The sequence below is a fragment of the Sus scrofa genome, chromosome 14 (genome assembly GCF_000003025.6).
Source record: "Sus scrofa isolate TJ Tabasco breed Duroc chromosome 14, Sscrofa11.1, whole genome shotgun sequence".
Lineage (NCBI taxonomy): Eukaryota > Metazoa > Chordata > Mammalia > Artiodactyla > Suidae > Sus > Sus scrofa.
The window spans coordinates 44,030,349-44,051,786 of NC_010456.5; the positions used below are offsets into that span (position 1 = coordinate 44,030,349).

Below are 21,438 nucleotides of genomic sequence, written 5' to 3' on the forward strand. Positions count from 1 at the left end.
GCGGAGGAAGAACGCCGCTGGTCTCTGGGGGTCTCGGCCCCGCCCTGCGGGCCGCCCGGCGCCGGCCCCTCCCCTCCCGCGCCCCCTCCCCGCGCCGCCCAGCGGCGCGCGGCATTGTGGGAGTTGTGGTCCCCGCGGCCCCACGGAGCGCAGCGCGGCGTCGGCACCCGCGGGGGACCGGCTCGACTCCGGCTCGGGCTCCGGCGGCGTGGGCCGGGCAGCGGCCAGGCGGTGGCTCCGCGGTGCGGGCAGGGGGCGTCCGCGCCCTCGGGCGGCAGCGTCGCCCCGGCCCGAGCGGCGGTCCCCGCCGCCCGCGAGCCTGGGCACAGGTAAGTAGTGTCTCCCGGGGCTGCGGGGCGGGAGGGCGGCGCGGCCGGGCCGACCCCGCGTGAGGAGTGGGAGGAGGAGGCGGGGGCCGGGCGGCTGCAGGCCCGCGGTCCCTACGCCCGGCGGCGCGGCTGCTGAGGATGCTCAGCTCTCCGCATCCCGGCCGGGCCGAGGGGCCCCAGCCGCCCAGCGCGCGCTACGTGCTGAGTGCCGCCGCCGCCGCGGGCAGTCGCGGCCCGGGTCAGGCATCACCCACCTCTCTCCTTGCCCCATCGCGACCCTCTCCACCGCGTTAACACCACCTACTCTTACCACCCGGCTCCTCGGTGACCACCTCCTTAGTCCCTTCCTTTGCTTGCTCTCATCCCCCCCCCCCATCTCTGTGCATCACCCACTTCCCCTATTTCCCGTGCTGACCCTCCTCGCCTGTCCCGTAAGTTATCACCATAAATCTCCTTCCCTTCCCTGATTGCCCACTTTTCCAGTCACAGCTCACCTTTCTATCGTCCCATCCCCCCCGCCACCTCCTGGCGGTCACCATCTGTGTCAACCGCCCTGTGCCCTCCCCCTTTCCCCCACTCTCCTGAGTGGGTGGATACTGAAAAACCTTGCCAAGAAAGTGAGGAGGAAAGGTCTCCGGTTCCCCGCAGTGGAGGGCTGGCCCCAGGGCAGCTCTCAGGCTCCTGGGTGGCCTTACGTGGCGTCACACTCCCTTGCCTTTGCTCCCTGGGGGGCTTCTAGGGTGGCCTGGCAAGTAGTACCCTAAGAGTGACCAGAAGCTCTTTAGCACTGGGCAGCCTCCTGGACTGGTAACGTGAACTGGATTAACTAGGTTAGAGTGATGAGTCTGTCCCCCAGGCGTTCAGAAGTTATGTTTGATTGGACTTGCTCACCAAACAGTGGCCATGAATTCAGACCCTATTCCCCAGAGCCAGCTGACTCTTAAAATCTGGAGTTGCGTACTATTAAAGTGCAGAACTACATAGAGGTGTCCCCATCCCTAATGAGGACAAAACGGAGCAGATGTGTAAAGGGAGTTGGAAGTTACTGTGGTCACTGAGATGTGGTAGGGGTGGCGGAGAATTCATGCCCTCCCAGTTGGAAGGGGGGCTCCTCATGAGGCTCTATGAGGGTCAGATGTTTGAACTGGCATTTGATAAACTGCCAATCACCCTGCAAAGGGAAAGGTTTAATTTAGTGTCACATTTCAGCTGTGAGCTTGTTAATCCACCTCTGAGCTCAGGCACCTGCCAAGCATGGTTTGGCAAAAAGTAAATGACAGGTAGGAAAAGCCTTTCCTTGAGCTCTCAGTGCTGTTTGTGTTCTTGTGAGCAGAGTTCAAAGCTGGGGTTCAAGGCATAAGGATGTCCTGCTGCCTTTTGTTTATAGCTCAGCCTAGCTAGCCTTCATGGCTGGCATTGTACAGAATGAGGCTTCCTCACGTGAGGGGGGCGGGGTGTCCGGTGGAAAGATTCCCTCATCTTCTACCTGGTCCTCCATGTCTTCATTTTGATTGACTTAAACTTTAAGCAGGGCTGATGAAAACTAACACTTAACAGGTGTTTGTTAAATTATCATCATCTCACTCTTAGAACATTGAAAGAAAACCTCCCCTCCTGAGAGACTCAGTTGAAGAGTTCCAATTAGGGCTTTAGCTCAGTGATGGGGGAAATCCTTTTAGTAAAAATGCTTGTTATCACGCAGATGATAGTTTCACACTGAATTTCAAGAACCCTGGGGTTCTGTTTGGGAGGAGGCTTGCAAACAAAACACCATTTTTCTTCTCTTTCTGTCAAGAGGAAACAGCTGCCAGTTCTGGTAGAGCCAGGAGAGAACCAGGGCCACAGAGTGGGGGTGGAGGGTCTGTTCCATCCAGTGGGGCCCAGCCTTTTCCCTTCTTCCTGAATCTGTGAAGAAATGGAGAACGTGTGAGGAAAAAAATTAGCTTCTAACCTTCTCAGTCTTGTATCTTTCCTAGAAACATAAAAAAGTCCATGAATATTCAGCATGTGTGTTTTTGACTTACTAAATATTATAGTCAAGCCATTCTTTATTCAACCTAAGCTGGGAAGATGTAAGTAGGGAGTTATGGAGCACCGAAGGTTTCCCTTCATTTTAATAGCTTTGCAAGCCTTTGGGGGGAAAAAAAATCCCTTGCGATATGGAGCCACAGGAGTGTCCAGAGTTTACCTTTGGCTGTTGGAATTCTCAGTCCTGAGATAACTTTCCCTGATGCCCCAGCTTTGGTTGGCTGGCACGTGGAGATAGGATGCCACTGCGGTCACCAGCACACACTGAATGATGTGACAGCACATCATAAGTGCCATCCAGTCATTCCCCTTCATCCGGTGAGAGGAGTGTTACCCCCATCTTATAGATGAGCAAACTGAGGCTTACAGCAGTAACCTACCCTGTTGGGTTCTTAAAACTCTCTGCCATGTTGCAGGAATGTTCAGGCCAAATTTAATCCCTGGAGAAAGGGGAAGGTACAGCTTTCCTGATTTGTTTAGTGCCTTCTCGTATTCCTGAGAGAGAAGAGAGAGGGTAGAATACAACACAAGATTTCTGAATTATTCTGCTCCTTGAAGAGAGGGACTGTATTACGCCTATAGCAGACCACAGACCTGGCTGTTCTCATTGGATTAGAAAGAGCAGAATGGACAAAGATTCAGCTGAGAAACACAGCCAGGGTTTTATAGATGCAGGCAGCAAGACAGCTGGGCTCCAGTCATCTTTTGGGTATTAGGATAATCAGCGTGCCTGACACTGGCCTGAAACCATCAGTGAGATGTGTGGCAAGTCCTCCTGTCTGTTTTTCTATTTTCATTCTAGCCATCATTTCATTTTCATAACCCCGTGTGTGAGGCCAGTAGGTTAGTCTCCCAAGCGAGTAGACAAAAATGTCCGGTGTCTGCCATAGATGTGACCCCAGGGAGCCCACTTCCTTTCCCAGCTTGATTTAAGCCTGACCTATGTCAGAAGGGCAAGAGAGATTAAATAAGAGTGATGGAGTGCTATGAAAAGAGAAAGTAAAATGGAGAACATGCAGTTTCAAGTTCCTTCACCATTTGTAAGATTCTTTTGAGTCCAGATTTCTCTTTACTGAAAGGTACAGAGGTTGAAGGAGAATAAGCCCTTATTACATACTGACTGTGAAAGAGAATAGCAAATTGGATAGACATTGCTTCAAACGGTGTCTGTGTCCTGTCCCGGCTGCGTGAACTAGGGTGGGTTATAGAACCTCTCAGAGCCTCAGTTTCCTCATTGGTACAGTGGGAATAATAGCACCTCCTAAGGATGACACAAAGCAGATGGGACTACTGTCATGATCGAATGATACTTGGTGCAGATTAAATAGCACTCCTGGCCTTTTGGGGAATGGGGGAGAACGTACAGGGTTGAAAAGTGTGTCCCCTTCCAACAAGGCCCTTACAGAATGATGTGGGGCTTTGCATTTTAGTTGAGGACTTGTCCAGCTGTAAAAATTTATGCCAGTTTATTTTTTTTTCCACCCCAGGTCTGGACTGCCTAAAACATTTCACAGTAACCAACCCTCCTTGCTAACGTGACCTAAAGCTGCTCCTTCGCCCCTGTCCTCAGTGACTTTAACCAGGAGTGGAGGGGTGGGTACAGTCGTCTGTCAATGCTGCCCTTGCCGGGATCTGAGGAACAGTGGCAGCCATGCCCCCCCCTGTCCCAGCCACCCCTCATCCCCCACGCTGACCTGCATGGTGTGGATGCCCTGGGGACCACAAAAGACTGACTGGCTGACCCGGCTTCGGACCCCCAACAGCTCCCCCCAAGATGTCGCTCGAGTGGCTGGTGGCCTGGGGCTGGTCACTGGATGGCCTGAGGGACTGCATCGCCACCGGCATCCAGTCTGTGCGGGACTGCGACACCACGGCTGTGGTCACTGTGGCCTGCCTGCTGGTCCTGTTCGTGTGGTACTGTTACCACGTGGGCAGGGAGCAGCCCCGGCCCTACGTCTCGGTCAACGCCCTGATGCAGGGCCCTGATGCCAATGGTCTGCAGAACGGCTTCGTGTACTGCCAGTCCCCCGAGTGCGTGCGCTGCAGCCACAACGGGGGCCTCAACCAGAAGCTCTACCACAACCTGCAGGAGTATGCCAAGCGCTATTCCTGGTCCGGCATGGGCCGCATCCACAAGGGCATCCGCGAGCAGGGCCGCTACCTCAACAGCCGGCCCTCCATCCAGAAGCCCGAGGTCTTCTTCCTCCCCGACCTCCCCACCACGCCCTACTTCTCCCGGGATGCACAGAAGCACGACGTGGAGCTGCTGGAGCGCAACTTCCAGACCATCCTGTGCGAGTTTGAGACCCTGTACAAAGCCTTCTCAAACTGCAGCCTCCCGCAGGGATGGAAAATGAACAGCACCCCCAGTGGGGAGTGGGTCACCTTTTACTTGGTCAATCAGGGGGTTTGCGTCCCCCGGAACTGCAGGAAGTGCCCACGGACGTACCGCTTGCTGGGAAGCCTTCGGACCTGTATTGGGAACAATGTTTTTGGGAACGCATGCATCTCTGTGCTGAGCCCCGGCACCGTGATAACGGAGCACTACGGACCCACCAACATCCGCATCCGATGCCATTTAGGTATGTCGCAGGGGCGGGGTCTCCAGGCACACGCTATTCCAAGTAGCACCCGTCTAACAGATGGGAGTCTAGATACCACGAATGGTGGCCCAGATTGTGCTTTTTCACACGCTTCACTATCCTTGGACCAAAAATTGATGGGTCACATGTAAACTCATATCTTCTGGGATTCCCTGGTAGCCTAGCAATTAAGGATCCAGTGTTGTCACTGCTGAGGCTTGGGTTCCTGCTGTGGCTGGTTCAGTCCCTGGCCTGGGAACTTCCGCAGGCTGTGGGCACAGCTTAAAAAAAAAAAAATTAAAAAATAAACTCATTTCTTTTTTGACTTGATCAGTGTAAACCTAATTTATGGCAGAAGCTTGGTCCAAAGGAACTCTCTGCTGTGGTGGGTCTCCATCTGCACTGTAGTATGACAGCCACCAACCCCGTGGAACTGTTGAGTGCTTGAAACGTGGCTGGTGCAGCTAAGCAGTTTGATTTTTACTTTAATCCAAGTTTAAATAGCCGCCTATGGCAGGCAGCTCCCTATCAGACAGAGTGGCTCTAGAGCCAAAGACTGTTGGGATAGTTACTGAGGTTCATGACGTCCAGGAGCCTGAAAGATACTCCCCTCCCTTCTGAATCACCAACAAGGAAGTGAAGCTTGGTGTGAAGTTGATTTGGCTTCTGGGGAAGTTGATAATATGTGTAGTGTATGTAGCAGTGGTTTTGAGAACAGCACCTGGAGGCACACCGCCTGTATTTGCATCTTGGCCCCACCATGAGCTGGCTGTGTTACTCTGGGCAAGTCACTTCACCTCTCTGGGCCTCAATTGCCTCATTTGGAGAGCGGAGGTAAAAAGATTACCTTTTCGGAGTTGCGTTGAGAATCTGGTAAGATAAAGTGTGTTGTAAAGCATTTGTTCCTGCAGAGCCTGATAGAGAGTTTTTAGATAAAAGTAGGCTGGAAAACAATTCAGTAAAGAGGGATATTAGTTCTCCAGGATGCCTCCTTCCTAGTGAGTCGTGATAACTTGTTGGTTACCAGGGCAGCAGCATCACTGGTTAGCATCCCAGGCCAGAGGAGCTGCTGAGAGCTTCCCAAGGTCCAGCTTTGGAAGTTTGCAGGGTGGCTGCCCAGCTTTGGAACAGAGGGAGGAGAAACACACTCAGGAGCCCCAGTATAGTGGCCAAGAGGTTCATGGCTTCGCTCGGCAAAGGCAGCTCAGGGGGACCTGAGCTGGATACCCAGAGCCTTCTGCTGTTCCTGTTCTCTCTGTGGTAGGGATTGGACAGAGGGCCTTATGAGACAAAGGAACTTGACTCAAGCGGTTTGATTCTGTGAGTGAAAGCAGGACAAGGTAGGGGCTCTGGAGGAGGTGGCCTGGCTTTATGGCCAGCCGTGAACCTTTGGGCAGTAACTTTTTCTCTCTGGGTATCAGTTTCCACATCTGTAAAATGAGGAAATGATGCAGGACCTTTGAGAGGCTTAAACAAATTGTCTTCCATGGCTACTAGACATGGTGCCTGGCATGTGCCATTCAGAAAATGATAGCTAATAGCTTTTATGATTCAACCCTGTGTTGGGCAGTGTGAAAAATGACCCATAAGCGTAATCTCTGTCTCCAGGAAACAGTGGAATATGAACAGACCCTGGAAGCAAACACACCTGGACTCAGGTGTTGGCTTAGTGCCCCAGTGACCTTGGGCAGGCTCTGAGATACTCTAAAATGGGTGCTATAGCTGCCTGGGGGCTGCTTGGAAGGTGAGAAGTATGGACTATGTGTAAAGTTCTTGGCAGCTCATGCAGTCTGCCAGAGGGGGCTCTGGTTAATCTAAGAGCTGAGATGTCTGTCTAAGTGATGATCATGGTCAATAAAATCTCTGTGCGAGGCACCGGGGCACACTCTGAGCTCAAGGGCTGCAGGGGCTGCGGTGAACTGCTCTGTGGGGGTGGATCTGACCCGGAGGGACCTCCAGGGTGGAGCAGAGGGGAAGCCTTCCTCCAGGACTGGGGTGCTATGTCTGGAATCCCTGGGGAACCACTGGTGGGAACTGAGCAAGCTGCAGAGGGCCCCTTGCCAGGCCGAGGAATCGAGGCTGTGGGCGACAGGGACCATTGCTGTTCTTTTTAAAGGTTTTCCTTGTGGGCTTTTTAAAAGCTTTATAATGATAGGTAGGGAAGGGCATTGGAGGCTGATGTGGTAGAATTCTGGGCAGGTGTGTAGAGTAGGAAGGACTGGTGGTAAGAACACCCAGGATCTGCCTCCGGGGTGTTAATAGCTGTTGTATATCTGCAGCCCCGTGTGTGTGTGTGTGTGTGTGTGTGTGTGTGTGTGTGTGTAAAACATGCCTGCTCAGGCCTCTTTATGACCTGTCATTCCCCTCCCAGCCCAGAGGGTTATTTGCCACCAGAAAAACTGGGTCTTCTATGTCACCCTGGACAGCAGGAGGTGTTGGAAGGTGTCCCACCATCATGGGGCTGTCCCGGTGGTTAGGGACAGTGCCAGGGCTGGGTTTGCCCCATTTCCTTCTCTCCTCTGTGTGCCCAGATGTCTCCACCCACAAAGGAAATAGGCATGTGAGACGCATGTGACCTTGTGTGTTGACAGAAGGGGAGTCTGGAGGATGAGGTCAGAGGCAGGGAGGGCCTGCCATATGCTGGTGGCCACAATTCTGATGTTACCTGGCCAACGTGGGGAGGCACCTGCGGTTCCAGAACCGTGCCCTTGAAATGCCAGTCTGGCCTCCTTTTCTGCCCTCTGACTGAGTTGTGACCGGGGACATCCTCCCTCTGTACAACCAGAGCCCCAGCCACTGCTCTTCTGACGTTGGTCTCTCAGGATGGCACATGTTTGCTAGGCCTGCTCTGAGCTAACTCCAGAGGTGGCATCGCTTAGCCCCCACTCGCTGCGGGACCACAGGATGGCTCTGGCTCAGCCTTCACCCAGCATCATGGCCAGGGCTGTGATGTCGCCACCCACTGCCACAAACCTCTGGGGAACAACCTCTGAAACTAGCTAGTCAGTTGTTAGAGGGGAGGCAGATGCCCGTCTGAAAGGCTAACCTCAGGGAAGGGTAGATGGAAAGGTGAGTGTATTCAAATTCTTGCTAAATCAGCACAATTAGGCTCTCATTTTCCTTTCGTGAGTATATTGTTGGATTTCTCGGCTGCCTGGCTGAGTGGTGCAAAAGGGTCAGCTCGGGCCTGCCTTCCCACCCTGAATGCCACCTGCCAGCCATCTGAAGCGAGGCCGCTGCCAGTGGGAGAGCCCTTTCTCTACCTGTCTTGCTTTCAGTGGGTAGTGGGGCCAAAGCAGCCTGCCCTAAGCCGGCTGAATTCTCTGTTTGGAGGAGTGCTGATCGTTTCTGCCAGCCAGGCTGGTTTGCAGCAATGGGCAGGGGTGGTGGCCACGGGAAGGTTGGAGCCCAGTGAAGGGAAGGCGGTGGAGAATAAGCAGCGGCCTGGGAAGCCAGCAGGTCAGGCCTTGTTTCTGTTGGATCACAGTGCGCGGCAGTGATTCATCTCGTGGCCCAGAGGAAGGGAAGCTTCTTTTGGAAACCCTGGGGTGAACTGTCCCTGCAGAGAACTACCTATTCCGGAAGACCTTCTCCACCTGAACCAACAGTGAGGGCACGTGTGGAAAGATGTGGCCTGTGGGCTCTCTGTACAGGCCAGTGAGCTGCAGGCTAAACCCATTTACAGCACTAACCTCCCTCTACCCGACCCTGGCAGTTGTTAACAGGAGGGGGAGAGATCATGGTTCCAGAGGCAGAATGGACAGTGTCAGCTGACAGTGCTTTGACTCTTGATAGTGAAACATATTAGCTCCAGAAAAATTGACAGTCCTTTAGTATCATACTACCGGTATAACAACAAGCATTTATATCATATTGTCCAGTGTAGTAAGAGCCTGTTCTGTGGAGTCAGACAGATTTGGGTTCAAATCTCAGTTCCTGCAGGACTGAATAGCAACTTCCAGCTGGTCATTTAACTTCTCTAAAGTTCAGTTGCTCCATCTGGAAAGCATGTGAAATGATGTCTGTAAAGTGTTTATTTAACACAAACCTGCTCAGAGGTAAGTCTTCAGTTATTGTAGGAAGGACAGCGGTCTTACAGCCAGGAAGCCAGCTATGCTCATGGCCTCTCTTTACAGACAAGGAGGCTATGGCTCAGAGAGGTTGAGTGACTTGCTCAAAGTCCACAGCATGTAAGGTCAGGGGCAGTCGTCTGACCTCAAGTCCTGAGTCCTACCCACTCCTCCACGTGGCCTCTTTGAATTCTAACTCAAGATGCACTTCCTGGAGCCATCCATTTCTGGTTCAAAGTGTGCCTTAGGGAATTCCCTTCGTGGCTCAGTGGTTGGCAAACGTGACTAGGATCCATGAGGATGCGGGTTCCATCCCTGAACTCGCTCAGTGGGATAGGGATCCAGCATTGCTGTGGCTGTGGTGTAGGCCGGACCTGTAGTTCCGAATCAACCCCTAGCCTGGGAACTTCCTTATGCTGTGGATGCGGCCCTAAAAAGGAAAAAAAGCGAAAAAAGAAAAAAAAAAGTGCCTTAAATACTCTGGCTGTTAGAGAAAAACTGTTTCATGTGTGTCAAAAAGGACATTACATCACAGGGGGATGCCTACTGGCGGCCCAGGGTCATGGTCATCAGAGTGAATTGCTGAAGACAGATGAGAACGCTGCCATCGCCGTCCCTCTTCCAGGGTTCCATTTCCTCCCGGGTCAGTGCTGACGAACCTCTTCTGAACTGGTTAGACAGCTACGCTGGCGCCTTCATTTACAGATGGCCTGGTGGTGCCAGGGGACAAGCATTCCTTCTGTCCCTTGGATGGGAGATGGGGGCATGAGAGTGCATGTATGGCAATATTTCATCCAGACCTCCTTTCTGGGTTATGTTCGGGAGCCCCCACTTGCATCATGAATATATGGCTCCCTACTCGGGTAGCTGTTTCCTTAGGGATGTGTCCAGTTTCCCAGAAGGAGGCTGGAAACTTAAGACTGTGAACATGCCCTTCTTGGGCCTCACATGGATTTAAAGTGCCCAGGAAGCAGGCACTGGGTCTCTGCATCTTTAATCTCAGCTCAACAGCCCTTGACTGTTAGTTAGGCAGGCGGGGTTCTGAACCTGCCTCTCTCAATTTCCGGGGGTCCCGTGGCTGGGCTTCAGGAGTCCAAACGTGTAGTGCAAGCCTCGGTCGGGGCTTTAATCGGAGGAGTCCCTGGCCCAGAACAGATTAAGCCAGTGGAGGAATGAGCTTTTCCAGGGAGCACCGTGAGGATCCCAGTGCACAGCCTGGATCTGTCCTGTGGAGCCTCGCCCCCTCCAAACGCGGCTCCCAAGGGGTGAGGTGGAAGGTCAGGGTTTGGAAAGTTGAGAGCTCTCTCCAAAGCCAGTCACCCCTGATTTGCAGTGTCTCTGACCCTGCCTGCCTTCATTCTCTTTTCTCTCCTTTCCCCCGACCCCAGGTCTGAAAACCCCAGGTGGCTGTGAGCTGGTGGTGGGCGGGGAGCCCCAGTGCTGGGCAGAAGGCCGCTGTCTCCTGTTCGACGACTCCTTCCTGCACACTGCATTCCACGAAGGTGAGTGGCTGCCTGCTCTGTGGCCGCCTCTTGAAAGAAATATAGATACACAAACGTTACTTTTTAGAGCAGTCTCTGGTCTCCAGAAAAATTGAGCAGAATGTACAGAGTCTGCCCCTTGACGTGTCCTCCCCCCCACACAATTTCCCCTTTTAATAACACCTGGCCTTCTGTGGTACATTTGTTCTAGCGGATGAGCCAACTTTGACGCATTCTTATCAACTGAGGTCCGTAGTTTACATGAGGCTTCGCTCTTGCTGTGGTATACATTCTACGGGTTTGGACAAACGTGTGTGTCATGTACGTGCTGTGACAAGATCATATGGAAGAGTTTTCCTGCCCTAAAAATCCTCCGTGCTCCACCTACCACTTTTTCACCTCTCCCTCCGCTTCCTCTGCCTATTTCCTTTCATGCCTCCTGGCCAGAACCTTCTGGAACCTTCCGATAACATTGTTGAGGAGAGAGGAGGCGATCTTGCGATCCGTGCCAAGGGGCAGGAGGGGGCTGGCTGTGAGGGGCCAGCTCTGTGTGGGTCTTGGCTCCCGGCGGTTTGAACCTCTCTTCTCTCGCCGCCCTCCCCCAGGTTCAGCGGAGGATGGCCCGCGGGTGGTTTTCATGGTGGATTTGTGGCATCCAAACGTCGCAGCGGCCGAACGGCAGGCCCTGGATTTCATCTTTGCTCCGGGACGATGAGAACATTGCCCGTGCTGGAGTCGGCGAGAGTGGCTGTGGGTCAGCTGGGCAGACTGGGGTGCGGCCCAGCCCTGCCCGGGTTACCATTTCTGCTCAGAAACCTGCCTCAGCAGAAAGCTCTTACTTGGGATTTTTTTTTTTTTTTTTTTTTTTTTTTAAGCTCTCGTTGGATCCCTCTTTCCTTTGGTTCTTGAAAATGGGAAAATTTCAGCTTGTTTTTCCTTGGATTTTTTTTTTCCCTTCCAGTCATTTGCTTCTGCAATTCCTTTCTGCCTAGTAGTGCATTACTTTGCTCTGTGACCAGAGGCTCGGTGTCCCTGTTGTCTGTGTCACGCTGCTACCTGGTTTTGTCAGTGCTCTGAAATAGAGTCGCCAAATGGTTATTTGTCTGAATGTAATAGCGTAAATTTCTTGTGGCCGTCTTAAAAGAAACAAAAAACAAAACAACAAAAAACTGCAAACCAGAGAGCTGGAGAACTTGGCCTCTGCTGACGTCACTGTCATTTGGGGGCCCCTTCAGGGAGGCGTCTGCGGTCACCGTCCCTGCCAGGTTCCTCGGCAGGGCGCCCGTCGGGGTGGGCCAGACCCACTGTCGCTCACCTCACCCCAGGCCCCATCAGGTCCCTGATGACGAAGCGCATCAGGCTGGTGGGACTGGAAGCTTTCCTGTGAATGTTGCTTTCCCACAAAGCTGAGGCTGGGGCTCCCATGGATCAGCCGCAGAATGTGCGATACGCTTACCTCACTGCCTACAGAAGCCCTACTGCCAAACCGGGCCTGGAGAATTCCCTGTTTGAGCTGTTTGGAGTCCACGGCGATGAGTGTTCAGACCACCAGGCTGGCTGATGGGCGCTGAGGTGGGATAAGCCCTCAGTCGGCCAGTGACGTTCTGGGAAAGCCTTTTCTCTGGCAAAACTGGAGTCGTAGATCCAACCAAAGTGTCTGTTTTGCTTTGAAGTTCTGTTGCCTATGATTTTTGGTTTATTTGTCTGTACATATGTGTTCAACGCTGGGCTTGGAGAGCATGGCAGAGTCAGTCCTGGGTCTCTGTCACTGCACAAGGGTGTGTGCCGGGTGAGGGCCACCTAAGCCAGTGTGTGCGCGTGAGGATGCTGGGGGAACCTGTAGACCCAGCATGGTCTCAGCGCTGGCTCTGTGGTCTTCTGTGAAGGACAAGGCCCCATGTAGCCAGTGTGTGAAGGAGTCGCCTCCGGCCATACTAGAGATGCCTTTTTTGAATAATGAATTATGGCAGAGTCAGGTTCATAAAGCCATGGAGCGGTACGGAACATACCGCTTGTCACGTGTCCAGGTCCAATGTTTCCGAACAGAAACCAGCAGCTTCTGGGAGGAACAACCATCAGAAGTAAACATGATCTGAAACGTACTAGGTAGTTACTAGCGAGTGTGCAAAGAAAGCGTGTCTACATTTGAGTAAAATTTCTACACATATTTTTCAGGGATTAGAATGCAGGAAAGGGCAGAAATTTCAAACACACCTGAAGTCTTTTTACTCATTGCGTTTCTTGTTAAAGAATCACTGAGGTGCATGATTTCTATACATCCTGACTGCTCTACGTTTACGTAGCCAACAGCCCACCCAGTTACCTGGCTGCCTGTGCTCATGTGATGTGGTTGGGGACCAGGAGGTAAATAAAAAATCTCACTGAAACCCAGAGTGAAGTGCTCCCGTGGTCTGGTGGAGAGGAGACTTGACTGGGGCAGAAGCTCCGAGAGGGGCTGCGTGTGAGGCTCTTGGTTTCCGGATCATGTCACAGAGACAGGGGGGCCCTGAAATGTCATCTTGTCTGTGAATGAATCAAAACGTGGTTCTAAGTAATGCGCATGTCGGCGGGGGGAGGGAGCAGATCCATGGAATGTGCAGGAACTACAGATGTCACTCTGGGCACAGAACAAGGACTGTGCTTCGGAAAAGCCGAGGATTCAGACTCAGGGCCAGGAATGTGGTCACTCACTCTGATGTGACCTTGGGCAAGTCGTGGAGCCTCTGGCAGCCTCAGTCTCCTTTACGGTGGAGACAGCGCCTGGCATGCAAAGCAGCGATGTTGGTTCCCTTCCCCATATAGCAGTGGTTCTAAGCAGTTGTAGAGAAACAGGTGAGGAGGATGGTCCAGTGAGAAAGAAAGGGATGGACACACTGGAGCAGTCATAGGCGTGGCCAGGTAGCCACGGCTTCTTTCCTTTGTCTGTATCTAACCTCGGGGGGTGGGGGGGAGCAGGGCCCTCAACAGCTGCATTTGGAATTTTCCCCTTATCTTAGAAGGGGGATGGGGACTCTTGTGGCCTGGAGCCCCAGGGGCTGCCTGGCTGTTGGGTGTTTTTGTAGCAAGCAGGAGGGCCGCCACAGCAAGCAGGAGGGAGGAACACCAGGCACGCAGGGCCGTGATAGTTCTCACTCTCCTGAAGTGTGCATTGCCAGCTAGGTAACTGCTAAAGTAATTTCCAAGTTGTAGCTGAGGACGCCCAGGGTGAGAGACGGGAGCCGGCATGCCCTCCCAGCTGCAAATGGGAAGCCCTGCCTTCCCCCCACAAACAGCCTGCCTCAGCTACAAGGCCAGACTGTTACTCAGTTTCACATCCCAGGTCTCCCAGGCACCTGCTCATCATCCCCCAAAGTCAGCTAACTTGTCTGGATTCTGAGCCCTCCTTTAGTGACAGTGGCCATACTTGTAGCGTCTAGTACCCTGTAGCATGTGGTGGGGGAGGGGAAGGGCAGCCCGCACCTCCTGGTTCTAGACTTTGGCTGCACACTTGCAATCACCTGGGGAGCTTCTGAGAAATGCTGATACCCATGATCCCAAGGCATCTCATTTCTTTGCCCAGGTCTTGGTATTTGTTTCACCTTGTTTCCTGGCCTGACTCTATAATGTGTAGCTGGGGCTGGGGGTGTAGCTGGCCCTGAGTTGCAAGAGTGGTAAAGCCTTTGAAACCAACCAGCTGGAGCTTAGAGGCTGGACTGTGCCCCTGCGTAACAGTGGGCAGGCCTTTGAAACCAGCCAGCTGGAGGTTAGAGGCTGGGTCCCTGTGTAACAGTGGGCAGGCACCTAACCGTTGTCTGTGCTTTTAACTCTCTTCCACCTGTACTTTGATGAGCCTCCTCCAAGATCATAACATTCCCACTTTCAGTCCTTGGATTCTTCCAGGACCTGACCCAACTCCAGCTGCCAGGCTGGGCACATGACCCACACCTGACCAATCAGAGCCTTCCAGATTCCTGGGTACTCAGGGGTTGGGGTCAGGGCTGGGCATATGACCCACGCCTGACCAATCAGAGCCTTCCAAACTCCTGAGTACTCAGAGGTTGGGTCAGAGTTGGGCAAGTTCTTTTCTGGGACTGTTGACAAAAAGAGGCTACTTTTCATAGGATGGAGGTTGGGGATCCAGTGTAAAGAAAGCTTGAGAGTGAAACTTGTCTTATCCTGTGGAGATCATCTGAATCCTGAATATAGCTTTGCCTGGAACCAGCCCTACCTCTGGACTTTTGCGTTACATGAGCCAATAAACTCCCTTTGAACTCAGGTTTGAGTTGTGGTTTCTCTTCATTGCTACCCAATGTCCAAATCCACTCCATGAGCTTCATCTATAAAAGGGCCTAATGCCTCCTGTTATAGGCTTAAGTTTGAATAAGATGGTGTTACGTCAGGTTGTGTTTGGGTGGGAAGTGCCCCTTACAGGTTTTAGATGTGTAAATATGAGAAAAGAAGGCTAAGTACAAAATGCTGTTTTCAAGGACCATGGTGCCCTGCTGCCAGCAGCCTCCCCATGACATGTACGTCCCCAGCTGAATCTTGCTAACCAGATGTAGACACGGGGAACAGGACAGAATAAGGCCATGTATTTTAGAGCTGCTGACAGATGGCAGGGAAAATACTCAAACAGATTGTAGCATTAGGCGGCAGGAGGCAACACACACAGATTGACTGACTTTCCGCCTCCTTCCCAGGCACACACGTTGGTCCTAACTTTGGATTACCTACCCTTCCCCATATTTCCCACTTCTGCCACATTAGCCACCCAGATTCAAGGTGTGTGTGTTTCCCCCTCAAGTGCAGAGAGCACTGCGCCCTCTGGGAGATTGTTCGCATAAATTGTTATAATATTTGTGGCCTCATGGGGTGGGGGCAGGGAGAATTATGCACGCTTAACAGGAGAAAACCTAGACTCAGAGCTCAGAGGGCAGTGGACATGATCAAGGTCGTTGTGCTGGCTGGAGGACAAGCCGGAAATAGAAGCCAGGTGTCCCAGCTCGCAGCTCAGCATCCCCAGGCTTTTGAACTCTGGTCATGCATTCAAGTCTCTCTCCACGGAAAGGCCATTTGCCTTCTCAGGACACACACACCAAACCCCACTTTCTCTGGGTCCACAGCATGCACACTTTCACATACCTTGCCTTTCCCCTCTGTTTTAAAGACACTGAGGGCTGTTCTCTGGTGGTCTAGTGGTCAGGACTCACACTTTCACCACTGCGGGTTCAGGTTCAGAGAAGTACATTAACTTGGCCCCATTTCCACAACACTAAGTCTTATTAGAGCTGGGGTTTGAACCCAGGTCTCTTGATGCCAAAGCCGTGTGCTCCTGCTGCCACAGGAACCAGCGGGGGCTGTTTGGAGAGTAAGAACACACCCCATGCCTCTTCACCAGCCCATGGGAGATGGAGACGGGAGATGGCTCGGCTCGTCCTCCCCGCCCCATCCACTTCCTGGGAGCGCTCAGCCCCACTGAGCGGGGGAGGCAGGGCAGAGAAGGGCTGCCACTCAGCTGGGACCCGCCACTCAGCTGGGACCTGAGCACACTCGGGCCATCGTGAAATGGCCTCTTCTTGGCTCTTGACTGCATTCAAAAGCCACTCTGGGTTTTGTTCTCCAGAGAAATACAGCTGGCTTCAGGTTCAGACTTTTAAAATAAACAGAGAGAAAGTGTCCTTTTTTAGCCTTGAGGCCCTGAGAATCTTCACCTTAAGCTTCCCAAATTCAGTGAACATGTTGAGAAAAGATCCAGGGTGTTTTTTCCTGTGCTAGTGTGTGTCTTACCCCCTGACCTCCCCTCCTGCCGCTCTTTCCCCAGGACAAGCCCATAGGGAAGGGGTGGGCCAGGCTTGCGGGGGGTGGGGGTGGCAGACTTTGATGTTGCTGGAGGTTTGAGAGCCGTTGGTTGTCTGCTCACTCCTCGGGCTCCTTCAGAGTAGGAATCTCCCCCCATCTCGCCACCTGAGGACAAGTGCCCGTCATGAAGCAGGCATGTCCCTCGACCCACCCCAAGTGCAGGCTCCTCCCGTCTCCCAAGTATTCCTCAAATGTGCCTGATTCTCTCCATCATCTTGTTGCCTTGTTGCCTCCCTGCTCTGGGCCACTAACCCCTCCCACCCAGACAACTGCAGCCTCCTGATGGTTTCTGCTCCTGCCCTGCTGCTTACCCATCCAGGAGCCAGTGATGAACCCAATGGAGTCACTCCCCCTGTTTAAAAGCTTCCTTTAGCCAGGTGCCTCGGCAAGCCCGCAAGGCCCTTGTGTAACCCCAGCTGCCCTCACTCCCTGCCTGTGCTCCAGGGCACTGCACTGTCGAGGGACAGGGGACTTGGCACCGGCAGGACAGATCCTTCAAGTTTGTGGGGTGGGCATATTCATTCCCGTGGCTGCTCTAACAAATTACTGCGAAGTCGGTGGCTTAAGACAGCAGAACTCATTCTTTCATGCCTCTGGGGACCAGAATCGGTTTTGCTGGACCTGAATCACGGGTGGACAGGGTCACACTGCCTCCAGATGCTCTAGGCAGAATCCATCCCTTGCTTCTTCCAGCATGTGTGGCCCAGGGGTTCCTAGACTTGTGGCCGCGTCACTCCCTCTCTGCTGCCGCCTCACATGGCCTTCTCGCATGTGAATAGTCTCCTCTGCCTCTCCCATAAGCATACGGTGATGGCACTTGGATAACCTGGCTCTCAGGATCCTTTATCACACCTGCAAAACCTTGATCACATGAAGTGTCGCTCACAGAACCTGGTTGGTGCTTTTGGGGGCCATCGTTGGGCCCATGACAGATGGCCTGTGGCCTGGCATGAGGATGCACACATGTGGGAGGCGGGCGAACCTGCTTATTGCAGGACGGGTGTGAGGATGCAGTAACCAGGGGCGTTTGAAGAGCATTTCAGCCAAGTTGGAAAGGACCACCATGGGAGTAAAGATGACCCCAGAGTGGGTGACCACACCCAGAGTGCAGTCTCCCCTTGCTATGCTGTCAGGGTGACAAGAGCCAGGAGCCTAGGTGCTTCCCTCCAGCAGGAGGCAGTTTGATTAGGCTCAGCATCCCTCCAGGGAACAGTCTGATTGCCACTGTTAATCACGCCACGAGAACTTGTTCCTCGAGGTTCACAGGTGGCAGCCTCTGGGCTGACCCAAAACAGAGCCTCTCCCTTCCTCTCCCTCCTCCCGGGCTCCCTGCTCACTGGTGGGACACTATTGTCCTGGGTGATGGTGGCACACTGGTGTCAATAAACCAATGCAGGGGAGGCTGTCCTGAAGGTAGGGCAGGCGTGGGGCTGGCTCCCGCAGGAAGGGCCAGACTCTGGAACTTGTAGGAAGAAAGGCCAGGGGGTGCCCACGGGTCCTTCCTTAGCTGTGCAGCCCAGATCTCCACCAGGGAGAGGAGTAGCTGGGATCCAGGACAGGCTTTGTCTAGCATTTGGCTGAAGGCACCTGCACCAAAGCTGTAAAAGACCTGTTCCGGTGGATGAGGTATGGGCTCGCAAGCGTATCCATTATCCATCACCCTGTGACAAATCACCCAGGAGTGCCTTAAAATAACATACATTTATCATCTCCCATACTTTCTGAGGGCTCGGAATTTGGAAGTGGCTCGGCTTGGTGGTTCTGGCTCTTTCTCATGAGGTTGGGTCAGAGGTCGGCAGGGGCTGCAGTCCTCTGAAGGTGAGCAGACCTGCTTCCAAGAAGCCTCATGACCGTCGGCAGGAGACCCTCACCATGGGGGCCTCTCCATGGGGCTGCCTGAATGTCGGCTTCTCCCCGAAATAGATGAACCCAGAGAGATGGCGGCTGTGACGTTCTGTAACCTACTCTCAGAAGTCACACTGTCATTCTGGCTACCTTCTAGTCATTAAAAATGAATCACTGAATACAGCCTGCACTCAAGGGGAGAATTAGGTCCCTAATTTGTAGCAAAGAAATTGTGGATTTATTTTAAAATGACCGTGGCACTTGGGTCTCACCATCTGCTGTGCATGTGATTGTTGAGACTCAGCTCAGAGGGAGGCCCAGGTGCCTTGAGTGCTGATTCTCAGGAACAAGCATTTTGTATTGCATGCATTTTAGGCTCAACAGCAGCCCTGGGAAATAAGGTGGGAAGAGAGTTTTCTGAAAGTAAAACAGAGAAGATTAAGATCTGCAAATGGCCTGAGTCTAGGAAAGGGCCCAGGGGCAGCCAGGAGAGTTTCTTGCAAAGCGGATCTTGTCTGGAAGACCCTTCGGGCAGGTAGCTGAGCTACTGGGGGCAGAGGAAAGTGGGCTCAGGGGCTCCAGGTTCTGTCCCTGTTTCAATACACAACAGGTTGGAACTTTACCAAACTCAAGACTTGGAGGTCTCACAATTCTGGAGGATTAGTGGCAAAGGAAGAAAGTTTGGCTACTTGAAAATAAATCCCCCACAACAGCAAGGGAGCCTGTTATGTGCAGGTCTGTAGTGGGAAGGCTCCTTGGGAGGTTGGCACTGAGACTCATGAGGAATTTTTCCTTGCAGAATTTGTCAGAGAAGTAGGACAATATATATTTCTCCAAGTGTGAGGTATAGACTTCCTCCATCTGGGAAGTGCACCCTCTTAGGTCAGCCAGTGGCAGGAGGGACCCCAGAGAGGTGAGAGGAAGGGTGAGACAGGCCTGGTGTGCTGGTCCAGCCATACTGAAGCTGGTGCTCCCTGCAAGAGCCTGCCACCCTCATAGACAGACCTGACACGCGCCCTTCCTCACCTGGCCAGGCTGGGCCAGGCGGTGCAAAGAGAAACGTGCCCATGCAAAACACACACACACACACACACACACACACACACACACACACACACACACTACATATATGAAATATCTTCACCCTTACTCTGTCACTAGAGATGTCACCATTTACTCAGAACTCAGCTTTTTGGCTATTTTATTTTTAGCCCTTAGAAACTTGTTTCAAGAAAAAGAGACCAAAGTTATTAACATCACAGTTTTCAAAGGGAATCTCAGGTATTTCCAGTAATCATCTGGTTCGGATTTGGGAAAATGATTTCATCCTCTGTCCTGCATGTATTTTCATAAAATGTCTGGCTGTAATGTAACAGAACTGATGTTCCACGTGCCACACCGGCCCAGAAACACACAAATGGATGCTGTTCCCTTTCACGCAGCCACCACTGAAAAGCACAGCTCTGCTTTTGCACCAAAGTCTTTTGGAAACTCCTGTTTGGGATGCTCACTCAGGAGGGACCGGCAGCACATCCCACTTCCAAGCAAGGGGCACAGTCTAGCCTGTCCCCACCCAGTTCACAGTCTTGCTGACCTGAGGAACTACCCCCTCCAACCCCAATCTGCAGAAGGAGTAACAAACACTCCATTGTTGTTCCAGTCCTTAAAAAAGGGACTATTCCAAGAAAAAAAAATACAGGGACTTTTCGTTTAACAAGGCAGAGCTTCCTTTGCTGGGATGTGATGTGACAGTCATCTGCTGGGTAATGAACGTCTGCTTGGGGCTCGGTTCAGAGCAAGTTCACCCCATGCTTTAGCAGCTTCTGCTTGGCTTTGCCTGGGAGGCTGAAGGCACCATCCTGTGGGCTTGGGAAGCCAGAGCTCCGTGCTGCTGATGCCAGCTGCTGGAAATAGGTCTCCTGGACAGGGTTGCAGCAGGCATACACAGCTGTGGAGGCATTCCTGTTAGAGGAAGAAGAGGCAACAGTCCAGTGCTGCCTGTGCAGGACTCAGACCCCAGAGGCCCACAGGACAAGTCATGGACTAGTCATGATAGCCATGGAGAGGGGATAGTGCGGCCTGCTGGCTGTGAGCATGGATCTGTAGTCACACACACCTGGGTGCTAACCCACCCATGACTTCCTGGCTGTGAGCCTTTGGCTAAGTTACTCAACCCTTCTGAGTCTCAGCTTTCTCATCCATAAAATGGACATGACAACAGTAAATTCCCTCACTGAGATCGTTTTGAGAATGAATGAGTAGGAATATGTACATTCACCATTGCTTAGCACAGGGCCACAAGGTGGTTGATGGATCAGATGCTGACATTTAACTTGTTTCCATCTCATAAAATAGCCTCCAGCCCCCAAAACAACCAGTTCCCAAGCTATAGACGCAAACCACATCTAGGTTGCTAATGAGGCGGCAGCTCTGACTTAAAGCCAGAAGAGACACATTTATTTTGGAAAGACATTCAGAAATATTGGCTGCAGATGGCGCTGGGCAACAGAAATGCGCACATTCCTGTGTGGCAGGTGACAGGCATTAGGAATTTGTCACCATGACAGTGGAGTCAAGGGCCCACACCCCTCTCTCTCTTGACCACACTGCCCCCTGGAACTGGAAATGCATGAGGAGGGGGTACATGCTTTAGAGGTGAGACACCTGGGTTCAAATCCTGACTGTGCCACTAAATAAGAATGTGGCAGAACGAGTCATCCATCCTATTCGTGCTCCAATTTCCTCCTCTATAAAGTGAGGTTTAAAAAAACATACTTGGAGTTCCCGTCGTGGCGCAGTGGTTAACGAATCCGACTAGGAACCATGAGGTTGCGGGTTCAATCCCTGCCCTTGCTCAGTGGGTTAATGATCTGGTGTTGCCATGAGCTGTGGTGTAGGTTGCAGACGTAGCTCGGATCCAGCGTTGCTGTGGCCCTGGTGTAGGCCAGCGGCTTCAGCTCCGATTAGACCCCTAGCCTGGGAACTTCCATATGCTGCGGGAGCGGCCCAAGAAATGGCAAAAAGACAAAAAAACAAAACAAAACAAAAAAAAAAAACAAAAAAAAAAACCCATACTTGACCAAATCATTCCAAGGACTTAACTGAAAAATATACACAGAGCAGGCACTCCCCTTCTGACCCTGTAACTTGCCTTATTTTCTGCTACCGGTTTCATAAGAGAAGCATGTAGAGAGAAAAAGTAGAATTTGGTTGGTTAAATACTGCAAATGACAATAATAATGAATCTAGATCTGGCATGAAGGTG

At 52.5% G+C, this 21,438-nt stretch overlaps 2 protein-coding genes across 11 annotated transcripts in view; one reads left to right on the plus strand and one right to left on the minus strand.

Moving 5' to 3' along the window:
* On the plus strand, window positions 234-14,745 carry ASPHD2 (aspartate beta-hydroxylase domain containing 2). Its single transcript, XM_001926554.5, is given in 5 exon segments — window positions 234-329; window positions 3,845-4,123; window positions 4,125-4,939; window positions 10,398-10,511; window positions 11,096-14,745. Coding segments are annotated over 4 exon segments (1,107 nt in total). The 5' UTR covers window positions 234-329; window positions 3,845-4,055; the 3' UTR covers window positions 11,206-14,745.
* The window catches only part of HPS4 (HPS4, biogenesis of lysosomal organelles complex 3 subunit 2), a 31,978-nt gene continuing 21,875 nt past the window's right edge, over window positions 11,336-21,438 (minus strand). For 3 of the 10 annotated variants that reach the window (XR_002338265.1, XM_005670765.3, XM_021071771.1), the window contains one exon: window positions 19,358-20,135. Coding sequence is in view for 4 of the 10 variants with exons in the window: in XM_005670765.3 (XP_005670822.1) it covers window positions 19,964-20,135 (172 nt within the window). In the remaining 6 variants the exon portion in view is untranslated. 10 annotated transcript variants of the gene reach the window in all.